The 13,049-nt window shown below is 39.5% G+C and overlaps 1 protein-coding gene across 1 annotated transcript; it reads left to right on the plus strand.

Annotated features, from left to right (window-relative positions):
* Window positions 1-2,491: 2,491 nt before the first annotated feature.
* dpp7 (dipeptidyl-peptidase 7) lies at window positions 2,492-10,378 on the plus strand. Its single transcript, XM_079561667.1, has 13 exons — window positions 2,492-2,616; window positions 3,035-3,161; window positions 3,239-3,378; window positions 4,958-5,121; window positions 5,674-5,809; window positions 5,892-5,973; window positions 6,636-6,802; window positions 8,429-8,489; window positions 8,770-8,888; window positions 9,219-9,375; window positions 9,489-9,553; window positions 10,064-10,134; window positions 10,207-10,378. The coding sequence occupies exons 1-13, from the start codon at window positions 2,515-2,517 to the stop codon at window positions 10,328-10,330; spliced, it is 1,515 nt and encodes a 504-aa protein (XP_079417793.1). The 5' UTR covers window positions 2,492-2,514; the 3' UTR covers window positions 10,331-10,378.
* Window positions 10,379-13,049: the final 2,671 nt, after the last annotated feature.

Here is a 13,049-nt window from a genome sequence, read left to right on the forward strand (position 1 = left end):
TGTATGTTTTGCTCATATTGTAACGCACTCAGTTGATGCACCACTTTACTTATGGCTTTCACAGATATCTTCGCAGACGGAGGGTTGATAATTCAGAGGATTTTGAAGTCCGCTGGATGTCAACTTTTCTCGCCACTCTGTCTGTGTCCCTTTTCCGTTGCCTGACTGGATTTTAAACAATCTTACCTGCCAATGACGGTGATGGATTACTCTGTGCCACGGGACGATGTGTTTGTTTATTTACATATTTATCCGTCTCTTTGTCTGTTTTGTCCTTGTGGAGGAGGATAGACAACTGATTCTAGGACTGAAGGAAGGCAAGTAAAAAAATGGGACTAATCAAAGGGATTAATGTTATTGATGGCACAGTTCTGAATACTGCTAAAGGCAAAAGAAAGTCCAAACACAACAAATGAAAGGGTGAGAAAGGACAGGGATGTTTTTCATGGTGTTGGCTGTCTACGAAACAAATACAAAATACAGCTAAATGATAATGCAGAACCAGTGATACATCCAGCAAGAAAAGTGCCTGTGGTAGCACCCAAAGAGAGACTACGAAAGGAGTTACAGACACTCATTGACAAAGGAATTATGAGAAAAGTTGAGGAAACGACAGACTGGGTGAAATCTCTCGTTATTGTGGAACAGAAAAAGGGATTGTGCATCGACCCAAGAGATTAGAACAAGTGGATCAAAAGAGAACATTTCAAGTTGATGACGACAGACATTACAAGTGCAATGGCAGGTGCATGTTATTTTTTCAAACTGGAAAAATAAGGTTTCAGGGTTTCCACCAAATTGAACTGGAATTGTGCACGTTCAACATACCTTTTGGAAGGCGTTGATTTCTGCGTGTGCCTTTCGGGATTGCCTCTGCACCTGATGTTTTTCACCGGAAAACAACAACAACAAAAGGAGCCACTTTTAACTCACAGCAGACCAAACGAGCCTTGGAGAAAGGTCGGTGCCGACTTGTTTCACCTGAAAGAAAAAGATTACCTTGATACGATGGACTTTTCAAACTACCCATTTTTGCAAGACACGGAGTCCCTGTGACAGTGGAAAGTGATAATGGACCGCAATTCAGCAGCCAAGAGTTCAGAGACTTGATTGACAACCAAGTTCAAATCTGCTCTTAACTCAATTTTGACAAAATTCACAGTATAGATGCTTCGTGACTATCATGTATATTATTCTAACATAACTGGTCGAACAGCTTGTTTCATCAGGTATTGTTTATATTGTTTATTATCTGGACTAAAAATCTACCGTCTTATCAGCTTTAATGCTGTATGGAACTTGTTTTATTTGCGTAAAGCAGGTTTTCTATTGCAAATGAAACGTTGCATCTGCAGATATGAGCCTGAATTCACCCTTGAGACAGTTTTAAATGAAAAATTCACTTCACAGCACGCACTTTCAGAAGCATTAACATTTGATGATACAAAATGCATAAGACCATGTTTGGAGTTGAGATAGCAGCTTTTCTTCATGATGAAATGTTTTACAAACAATGACAGAGGGAGCATGTGTAATGTATATTTACACACAAATGTATATTTACTCTGGAAGGCTTTGCTCTTTGTGCAGTGAGCTTGCTCCCTAGGCTGTATGTCTCATGAACACTTTATTGTAGCTTCTTCTCATGCTTTTATCTTTGACTGCTTAAAATGACAGAGGTGTGTTTTTATTTTACTACTTGTTATGTTTATTAACATTGTATGTGACAATACAAATGCAATGAGCTAAATATGGCACTATGAGTGTTTTGACTCGTGTGTTTTTGTGTGTTCATGTCATTGGATGTATTGATCACTCGTCTAAAATGTAAATAAAGTAATAATGTAGTTAAACCGACCTCTAAAGAGGTTATGTAGATTATATTTAAATACAAATGGAACCTCAAATTAATGGACAGATCAGAGAACGTCTAATTGAGGGAGAAATAGATACAAATAAATAGGAGAAGAGCCGTATGCTGACATTTAGTAAGTAGGCTAGTGCGGGAGACTTTTCAGAGTCAGTTAGCCCGTTCTATGTATTTACAGACCGTTTGAGAGACAAACAAACACTACAACTACAGAAGATAACTGCGAGACACTACAGGTGAATAGGGAAACTTTTTAAAAGTAGAGACATCAATTTGAAACCTTTGCAGAAGAATAAAGCGTTGCAAGTTTTTTTTTGTCATTTTATGTGTTATAAATGTTACAAAATGTGAATGAAAAAATAAATAAATAGAGAAGAACACCAATATTCTAAATACATATTCTAGATTCAGACCCACAGCGATTACTCACCTAAAATATGTTGTCTTTCAATAAAAAGAAAATATATATATTGTACATTTTATAAAGTCTATTTCTGTCTGCAGTTTACCTCAGAGCTGTGAGACTAGTTAATCTTCCTGTTGCACTCAAACGCAACGTAGATCATAACATTGGTCACGTGAACCGCGGAGACAGTGCATGCGCAGTGTGGGCTATTGCCGCTTTCTTTGGACTCTGCAGATCCATGACTTGTCCTCTCAAGATGAATGGGATTTTAGCTTTATTAACTTTCGTGTTTTGTTTTTCAGTGGGGCTGGACGCGTTACCCTTTCACAGTTTGAAGAAGGTAGTGTCATAACTTTTATTTTTGCGGTTTTTTTGCGTTTATTTAGTCACGGAAAACCTCGACTTTACTCACATGACCGACGAAGAAGAAACACAGAATTAAAATGTTTGCAGATGTTTGTTTGCTCTTGTCATCGCACAGTTGAGTCATTTCTTGCGTTGGGATAAATAATTTTTGGCCAGGAAGTTTACTCTTTCTCAACGTTACTTCCACCACCACTTTGTACCCAGACATTGTGTAGCTTTTTCTCGTGCAGCTTGTCTACACTACAAACAGTATTGGCTGATTACAGCGCTAAATGTATATATTGATCACAATAATTCAAATATGCACTGGTTCAGTGGGTTATGGAGGAAGCTTTGGGTTTGCTTTAAAAACCTTAAAAATTACAAAAACCTTTCCTTGTTTTCTTTCTCAGTCTAAGAAGCAGCATGGCTCCAGCACAGACCCAAAGTTCACAGAGAAGTATTTCACTCAGATCCTGGACCACTTCAACTTCAACAGCATGGGCAACGGGACATTCAGTCAACGCTACCTCATCACCGGTAGAAAAATAATATTAATATTTTAGGGAATGTGGTCGTGAACTACAGTGTGTGTTCCTCTTCTTTTTCCTTTGTAGATAAATACTGGAAGACAGGTTATGGTCCTATTTTCTTCTACACCGGGAATGAAGGAGACATTTGGGAGTTTGCCTTGAACTCTGGATTCATCGTTGAACTGGCCGCGCAGCAGGGGGCCTTGATCATATTTGCAGAACATGTAAGACGCACTCCTGTATCTCCAGCACATGTTACCTGAAAGGCAGTGATCACTGTTTAGCCTCAGGAGCTGGACTAATATCACTCTGTGCATAAAAGACCTCATAGATTTATTTAATAGTAATTAGTTTGTTGATGTGAGCAAATATTTTAAATGAGAGTGTTTTATTTAGGCCTAGTAATAATACTTTATATAATAATCACATTAAAACTGGTAAATCTAATTCAAAAGTATGATTCATCCCATTTAGAATAGTATTACGTTGACAGCACTGGCTCTAAATGTGGTAAGAAAGACTTTAGTTAAAGACAAGTATGGCTCAAGAATGTGTCAGTTTATGGTCATATGATTGACGGGAATAGGAAATGGTTACACATTGACAACATCAGCTGTCTTGCAGGGCCCATTATAGCGTTTTAATGAGTCATGTTCAAGACTTTGTTGTGTAAGATTTATTTTGAATACACATCCTCTGCCCTCACCCCCAGATGATTTTGAGGAAGAGTATACACACAACAGAGACCTGAACCTAGATTTTAAAATTATTCTACTGGTTTGTAAAGCTCTTCATGGCCTTAGCCTTATTTATTTACCTGATTTGCTTTTAACATAATATGGACTCTCAGGTCCTCAGGCACAAATCTTTCAACTGTTCAAACCAAAACTCATGGTGACGGCTCATTCAGTTTCTATGGCCCCAACTGTGGAACCGCCGACCATAGGCCCGCTGCGAGTGTTCATGCAGTATGTTTAAGGCGCATTATGCAACTTTTAATGCAGAAAAAAAAGTTAATATTAATGTGTTTTTGAGCTTTCAGTGTCCCAGTGGCTGTATGAGTGGCCAGCTTGGTGCCTTTACTTTCGCGGCGACCTCGAGGACGCTCCAGGATCATTTGTTCTGTAGGTTTTCTGGTGAGAGACTCCGTCAGCAGTGAAAACTCTGCTGGCCCTGGAGCGTCCTAGAGACCACCAGAAAGGAAAGCAAAGGCGCCAAGCTGACCACTCATACTGCCACTGAGTCAACTACGCATTAATATTAACTTTGTTTTTTCCATCAAAAGCTACATAATGCATGTTTTAAGTTAACTGTTTTTATTTATCTATTGTTTTTTTTTTACATGTTTCCATAGACATTTTTATTCCGGTACTCCGGTTTCCCCTACCACTAAAAACATGTACAATAGGCCAGAATGAATGGAGTACATTAGTAGCTTACCACCACTGAGTATGGTGGTCATCAACAACAATCAAAACATGCCAAAAAAACTATGAAGACACGACAAAAAAAAAGAAGAAAACATGACAAAAATGCTTAGATTTCAAATTAGGTGTTTTTCTGGCCTATAAACTGTAAGCTCCAGTCTAGAAGCTTTTAGATTTGGGTAAAGCTGAACTGAAGAAAATGTGCTCTGTTAAGGCGGGGGTAACAGAGTTTGAAAATGATTTAGATTCTAAAAGGCAATTGTCAAGAAATGTGTGATTGGTGGTGATTAAAAGGGCCGAGCACAGATTGGCAACCACGTTTCCATTTAACGCTGTTATAGACAAGACTATCATTTAAAACTATCTCCTGTGTCAGAGATACTACGGGAAGTCTCTGCCCTTTGGTGAGGACTCGTTCAACATCCCGGAGGTGAGTTTGCTGACTGTGGAGCAGGCCTTAGCGGACTACGCTGTGATGATCACTGAACTGAAGCAGGAGCTGGTGGCCGCAGACTGCCCTGTCATCGTGTTTGGAGGAAGGTACTTTGTCTGTGTCACTCTGAACTTCCTTTATATATTTTTTTCAGAGTTTGGCTGGGGGTGCGACTTATACTCAGGTGCGACTTATATATCAAAATGTATAATTTCACATGTTTGTTATTTTCACACTGACAGCCACTAGAGGGCGCTCTAGGCTTGTGTACCAGTGTCTGCTACTCCTGTGCCACTGAAAATGTTGAAAATGTTTAAAAAAAAACAGAAAGTAAGTTTATAGTGAGCATTAAACCGCCTCCGTGCTGCCCAGGTAGTTGCCAAGGCTGGTGCGACTTCTACTCCAGAGCGACTTATAGTCTGGAAAATATGGTGATTCTATTCTTAGATTGATTCTCTGTCAAAGTTATCACTGCCGCATACGTTCAACCACATGCACTCGCTGTGACCGCATAACCCATTCTTTATACTTTTGATTTCATTTTGTTGGATGAATCTGAATCTTAACTGTGGAGTTACTTCTGTCTTCTCCAGTTTCATGTCGAGTGTAAAATGACTTGTGTGTAACGCAGCTGCAACACTTTCTCTTCTTCTCTGCAGTTACGGAGGAATGATGTCCGTCTACATGAGACTCAAGTATCCCAACGTTGTAGCCGGTGCTTTGGCCGCTAGCGCCCCCATCCTGTCAACGGCAGGACTGGGAGACCCCCGGCAGTTTTTCAGGGACGTCACAGCAGTGAGTTTGCATTCTCGTTTTGAGGCTGGATCAGTCTTAAAGGAACTGGATTTCAATAACACGCACGTGGATTTGTTTGAAGGATTTTCAAGACGTCAGTCCAGACTGCAGAGACGCTGTGAGGGAGGCCTTTGGACGGCTCAAGGAACTAGCGGACAAGCAGGGTACTGTGCCTTGTTTTCTGACCATTGTATCATGTGAGGCTCTTTGCATGTGAGTGACACGTCCGAGTGCAATCTCTGGTGGTGATTTTGATGAAGATCAGACCAGTTTATGTCCAATTTAGGCAGAAATGTGAGAATTCCAAAGCGTTCACATACAAATAAGAGAGTCTGCTGTACATTGGAAATCTCAACAACAGAGAAATTCACAGTAAATGTAATTGCAATATTTGGAAATGGTGCTTACCAAAACAAGGAGTGAGAGCCACAGACCTCTCACATAAGTTCATCAAAACGAAAAAGAGGAACGATAACTTCTTTTTTCGGGGTTAATCTTATTAACAATTCCTTATGACAAATCCCATGAATTTTTGTGGTTTCTGCAAAATCTTTCTCGTTTCACAGGAGAAAAGTTTAGTTGCAATAATAATTGTGTCAAGCATGCAGCTTTTGTCACTATTGGCTATTATCCCCTTTTGCTGCAAATGCAACGTTTATCTTGGTTTGGGACTAGAGTTCTTAAAATGTCAATAAACTCATGTAAATCCCAAACGGCAAGTAAATAAGAGAATTATGTTGTGTTTTATGATTTAATCATAATTATAATCACACTTCAAATGGAACTGTCTTTGTGATGTTAAAAATAATGATGCCTCTTTCCTCAGATTACAGTGTGATCCAGGGGAAGTTTGCCCTGTGTCAGACCCCCTCCTCTCCGCAGGACGTGCACCAGCTCAACGGGCTGCTTCGAAACGCCTTCACCCTGATGGCCATGCTGGACTATCCCTACAGCACTCACTTTATGGGCGACATGCCGGCAAACCCAGTCAAGGTACAGAAGAGCGTTGACACAGCAGAGTATTTATTCACTAAAGAATGAAAACAGATCATGGATGCACTTTCTTGTGTGAGTGACAGTCACGACGTAGTATTTGTATTTGCTGAAAAGAACATGACCAAAAAACAAAGACTTGTTCAACTTTGACACAATGGGCAATGTCCACTGTGTCATGAAGAATATTGGCGTTACTTTGCTTGTCAGTGTGACATGTTTAAAGTAGGGCTGGGACTTTTTTTTTGATTAATTTCGATTAATTGATTACATAAGGTTTAATGTGATTAAAAATATGAATCGAAATTAATCACACGCAGAGACACGTTTTCCAGTTTCCTTTTTCCTGCGCCGACATAAACTTATTTAAAAAGATCATTCTCCAAAATCACATCTCACATCTCCACTTAAAACAAGTTTAAATGTAGGAAAATGCAAAGAAGCATCTAAAATATACCAAAAAGAAACCTAAAAAAGAAATGCGATTAATTAATTACAAAAGCCATATTTAACTTGAGTCTCACTTCTAGTTTATGTTTGTGCACAAATATGGTGAAGAGCAAATAAAATGAAAGGAAGCTAAATGTACTTACTCGGGCTGTCAGAGTTAAAGCTTTAACTCACAAATTATTAGTACTAATTATGAATAGTATACTAGTATTAATCATGAATTAATTTGAATTAATCATGTTTTGACCAAACAAACTCCTGTATCTGCACAGACTTGACCTGAAAGACAAAGCACTTGTATTAACTATTGTAAACCAGGGGTCTCCAACCTTTTTCCATGATGAAGTACATTTATGAATCAAAAGCAACCGAGAGCTACTAATGCATCAAAGAGGAGTTCTCTGTTATACTAAAACTACTTGAATTGTGTCCTTATACACTATTCTGTACCTAAAAGTTTGCAGATTCTGTTGAAAAGGTTCAGAGACACGAATAAATGCATCTAAATTGAATCCCCTTTGTAAACTGTTGTCCCATAGATTTGATGAAACCGTACATTTTTTTGTTCATGAAATGTGAGCAACTGCTTTAAAGTGGACGTGTCCTGCATATGGAGCCTAAACATAGACTTAAAAACCTTATTTTCTGTGCCTCAGCATTTTAGAATTTGAAAACCTGTCTCTGTACAAATAAAAAAGTAACAATGAAATGACTGGAATGACGAATGGAATGACATGTGAGAGAGCTGGTGAAAAATCTTGACTGGGGCTCCTCCTGCTGGCAGCTATAGGAATATTTCTGTTAAAAACTAACTTACAGCTTGTGAGCAGCTCCTGTAGTGCGCGATGAACACACTTTGAGCACAGATTGGCTCAAAATCGATAATTTTGGATTAATAATTATTATTTAAAGGTGTTTTGGGTTTGAACAATGACTGAATTGTAATCAGGAGGTACAGAACGAGGCGCTGACACCGTAGAAGAAGAAACAGCTCAATTTAACTGCTTTTATAACAGCTTTTTGTTGAGTCGGCCCATTAATAATAAGGAATATTATTTTTTAGCTAAACATTTTCCTGCGATTAACCGTGATTAATCTAATTTCAAAAGTGTGATTAATCCTAAAAAAAAAAAATGACAGCACTACTTACTAATGAAGTTGAGTTTTTATTTTCAGGTGGGCTGTGGAACTATGCTGAGTGGATCTGACCTCCTCACTAACCTCAGAAACACTGCAGGTACGAGAACAAACCATATTCAAAATCTTTGAAACTCTACCTAGTTGGATTAGACACAGTATATCCAGTATTGTTCATGCTCTTCAGCACAAGAGGGCAGCAGCAGAGTGGTTACAACAGAGTAGGCAGGCACGACCAAAACACCTGGAAAGGAACCGAAAAGACTCTGATGAAGCACAAATAACAAGTCCAATGTAAAAATCCCCAAAGCCTCCCCTTTGCAGCAGGAGAGCGATCTCATTGTAACAGATCAATTCATTTTCATATGAATCTCTTCCAGGGATCGTGTACAACTCGACCGGAGAGCTGACGTGTTTTGACCTGTACAAACTGTACGTGGAGTGCGCGGATCCCACCGGCTGCGGCCTGGGCTTCAACAGTCTGGCCTGGGACTATCAGGTAACAACTATTATAGTTTACGGATTTGATTTCCAGTTCATTTACAGTTGCCATGTGTGGGGTAAAAAAAAGTTCTTTTCCATGTAAAATATGCAGTTTATGTCTGATTCCTTCATAATAACGGAAAACAAAACTGTTTCGAATAACAAAACCTTAGGCTGGTTAAGATCCGAATAACCTTGAGTTAGTAAAACAAATGGTAAAGAAAATAGTTCCATATTGTATTGTAATATATTTAAAGAAAATAGGATTAGTTTTTCACCTCTAAAAAGCATCGACTTGAATGAAAAGTGAAAATAAAGTGAATTCCCTCCACCGCTCCTCTCCCAGGCCTGTACCGAGATCGATCTGTGTTTCGAGAGCAACAACGTGACGGACATGTTCCCCCCGATGCCCTTCACTGAGGCGGACAGAGAGACCTACTGCACCAAGCGCTGGGGGGTCGTCCCGCGCCCAAACTGGCTCAAAGTGAACTTCTGGGGAGATGGTGGGGGATTTCTCAACTTCCTTTTTGTCCAATTTTGTAATTTTTTCCTCAGTTATTGTCTTCATCATTTGAGACATACAGTATATAGTACATTTCTGCTTTTGTTTGTTCAGATTTATCCACAGCCAGTAACATCATCTTCTCTAATGGAGACCTGGACCCATGGGCAAACGGAGGGGTGAGTTTGTAAATGATTCAGTACATTTCTGTTATTTGGAGGACAACGTGAATGAATGAAAATAGGTTTATTTTGGTTGCAAACATGGTGACGGTGGCGCAGTTGGTAGAGACGGTCGTCTCGTGAGCGGAAGGTCCGGGATTCAAGTCCAAGTCCCTTTTCTTAAACATCCATATATTTGTTAAAGATTGAAATTTGAAACAGTTTTTTAAAGTAATGAATAGAATTGCTCCTCTTGAGATCGTCGGCGAGACCCTTCCACAAGTCGACCCCTTTAACAGAAATGCTGTTCATTTTAAAGTAAATCCTTTAAAGCCAAACTGTGCAACATTGAACCAATACATAGAATCAAATACAAGCATTACTCAGGCCTGACTCAGACTTTTCCCTGAACCGAGACCTGACCAACCACAGCAGCACCAGATCAGAAGAGTTTGTCAAATCCAGGTGGACACTTTTCTTGTTGGTCAGGCTGTATATTGTGGTGTAACTTTCTCATGATGTTTCCAGGTGAGGAAGTCTCTGAGCTCGTCTTTAGTGGCCATCAACATCTCAGGAGGAGCTCATCACCTGGACCTGAGGTAAACCAGACTGAACCTGTGCTACAGTACATTTATAACGGCACATAATCTAACCAGTTGTCCTTAATCCAGAGGGTCAAACGAAGCCGATCCCGGGTCCGTGATCAAAGCCAGGAATACGGAGTCCCAGCTCATCGAAGAGTGGGTGAAGGCGGAGAGGACCCGGCTGAAACACAAGACTGGACTTGGACTGTAGTAGATCGAGCAGAAGAATTGAACATATGATGAAAACGACAAAACTAGTGCCTCGCTGTTGACAGTGAGGAAATCTGCAGGGATGTTCACTAATCTATGTTTTTTTGGGACATGACAAGATCTTACCTTTGTGTACATATCTGTTTCTGTCATCCTGAAGTTTTCATGAGGAGCCAAGTGTGTGTGTGTCACTATGAAGTGTTATTTTTGACACTTTGAGGGTTGTGTGGGATAAAAACGATCCAAGTGCACATCTTTTATTCATTCTTCTCAAAATAGGATGTTGACTCGGCCACAAATCATCACAAAGACGACAAAATGCATTGTGTTCATTGTGATTTTATTCTTTTTTTTTTACAAAATTAAAGCAAAATGACATGTTCACTGTACAACTCGTTTAATTGAGGAGTTTTAAAATAGTGAAACAAATACGATTTCAGCACACACGGACACGCACACACACACACCCTCCACAAAGCACCAAGCCCTTTGACTTCTTTTGAAACCCCCCAAGTGACATTAAACATGGCTGCGGTCACAGGAAGCTATGGCTGTCGCAGAGATGAACAAACACGGAGGGGAATGTTTTCAGAATTTGCTAAACCAATTTTCTAGAACTTCAGCATAGAACAGAAAGGAATCGACCTCTCCAGCTCCTGTATTATAGCTGCAAAATGATAAACAACCCAACAAAAAAATAACACTCCGTTTTAAGAGCTGTTGCAGATTTCATAAAATAGCTTAAAATCGTTGAAGCATGTTTCTAAGATCACTGTGCAGCCCTTGATGGTGGATAACTGTAGAAAAATGCGACAACATCAGAGTTGTTTTGCTATCACTTGGTAGTCGCGATGATGTATTAAAATTAGACAGAAAATTCACATTCTTTAAGTTTAGTCTAGATCCAAGAACTGGCAGCGGCAAGACACAATGGAACTGTAGGTTAAAATATGGTCAATTAAGAAAACAAAGAACCCCCTCAACCAGATTCAGCTTTACCCAAATCTAAAAGCTTCTCGATTGGAGAGGTTAACAGCCTATAGGCCACTGTTGCTTTTTTATTGCAACTTTTCATTTTTCATTTAGATTTGGGTATTGCCGAACTGGAGAAAATGTGCTCGGTTAATGTGGGGGTTAAGAGGTTAAGCCTATGGATCAACTGAATAGTAAAACCGAGCTGCAAAAGTCGGTGAATTTAAGACAAAATAAATATAGAATGGTGTCTTGGGAAAGGCGTGTAGCTTTTTGAAACGTTTCCCAAACTAACGCTAAATCGTTTGAGGTGGACTCACCGATGAGCCACAGCTTATTGCTCACTATTAGGACTATTTTCACATTTGCAGGTGCATCCTGTGGCTAAAACACAATCCAACCACATCTCGGTCTAAAAATATCTTTCAGTCTGACCTAAAATCGTATCAAAGTGTTGGAGGGAAAAAAAAATCCCGTTCCTGAAATTTGGAAGAGATGGCTTTGTATCGTAAGAAACACCAAAGTAACGTCACCGTTGAGCTCGTCTTTGGCTCAGAAACTCTGCCGTCGTAGACACAGGGGTGGAGTGGGGGAATCACGGGGGGGGCAGGGGTTTCCAAATTGTAAGTCTTCACTAGATACTATATTATTCTGGCGAGTCAAACTTGATGATGGTCCCGGTGAAATGGCTCATAATGTAATTAGTCAGATTAAAAGATGCATTTTCTCTCTGTGCAAAAGCAAATGATTGAGGTATGACCACAGAACAGGATCTGCAAACATTTAGGAAAACCCTGTCACATGCTAAAGGGAGACACTGCAGGAGAAAGCCAAGCCCGATGTAGTAAAAAGTAACTAAGTTTGCAAAGTGAGGAGAGTAAAATTAGAAAGTAAACAATCAAATTCCTCCCCTCTTTAACTAGAAAGCCCTTCTTAGTTTGCAAAATGAGGAGAGCAGGAACAGAATTTTCAAAAGCAAATCCCTCTTGATTGGACCTTACATGGCTTACATTGGTCAACGCGGAGGATACCAGACTATGATTAGTTGCTGAGATCCAGGAAGGCGGTACTAAAATTATGTATACGTTATTACTTACTTTACATCAAAATGCAAGACCAGGCGGTCGATTTTGCACATTTTATAACATTTGTAATACACGTAGACTACCACTTCAAATGTTTTGCTTATTATAAATGCTAATTACATTCTACAGAAAGAGGCTCCGAGTTGTTGGTTGAGTGATTTTGAGGGCCGCAGTTTTTTTTTCTTTTCTTTTTTTACCCTTTTTAATTCATTATTGAACCAAGGCAATGTCTTCCCGTCGTTTTCCTCTGGCTTTATCTTCACCCTAGTCTAAATAAAAGGAGCTGGAGCCAAAGTGCTAGCATGAATGGGCTTCAGCTAGCGTGTGCCGAACACCACCCTCTCTTAGTCCATTCTTAATTTACAGTCTATGGTTGTCATAGATACAGACACATTTTTTTTAGCCAAAAAAAATGCCTTATTCAAATACTAAAATATAAAAGAAAATGTTTTTTTCTTCTTATATTTAAGTCACAACTCTACTGCAAAAGTTTTAGATCAATAGCTCCAAAATAGTTTCCTTCACCCACAGTGTGTCCCCTTAAGACGAAACAAAATTATTTTCTTTGCGTTTTTTGTCCGATAAAAGTAGCTCATGAGGGTAAGGAGGTTGGAGACCCCTGTGGTATGGTCCAAGTGTGACTGGCAGTGGAAACAGCTCGTA

This window comes from Gobius niger, assembly GCF_951799975.1.
Source record: "Gobius niger genome assembly, chromosome: 1".
Taxonomy (NCBI): Eukaryota; Metazoa; Chordata; class Actinopteri; order Gobiiformes; family Gobiidae; genus Gobius; species Gobius niger.

Excerpts from the sequence above, each read along its gene's own strand:
- dpp7 (XM_079561667.1), top strand. The coding sequence starts at position 2,515 with ATGACTTGTCCTCTCAAGATGAATGGGATTTTAGCTTTATTAACTTTC. Across the intron at positions 2,617-3,034 it reads CCTTTCACAGTTTGAAGAAG|TCTAAGAAGCAGCATGGCTC; the intron begins GTAGTGTCATAA and ends TTTCTTTCTCAG. Across the intron at positions 9,554-10,063 it reads ACCCATGGGCAAACGGAGGG|GTGAGGAAGTCTCTGAGCTC; the intron begins GTGAGTTTGTAA and ends TGATGTTTCCAG.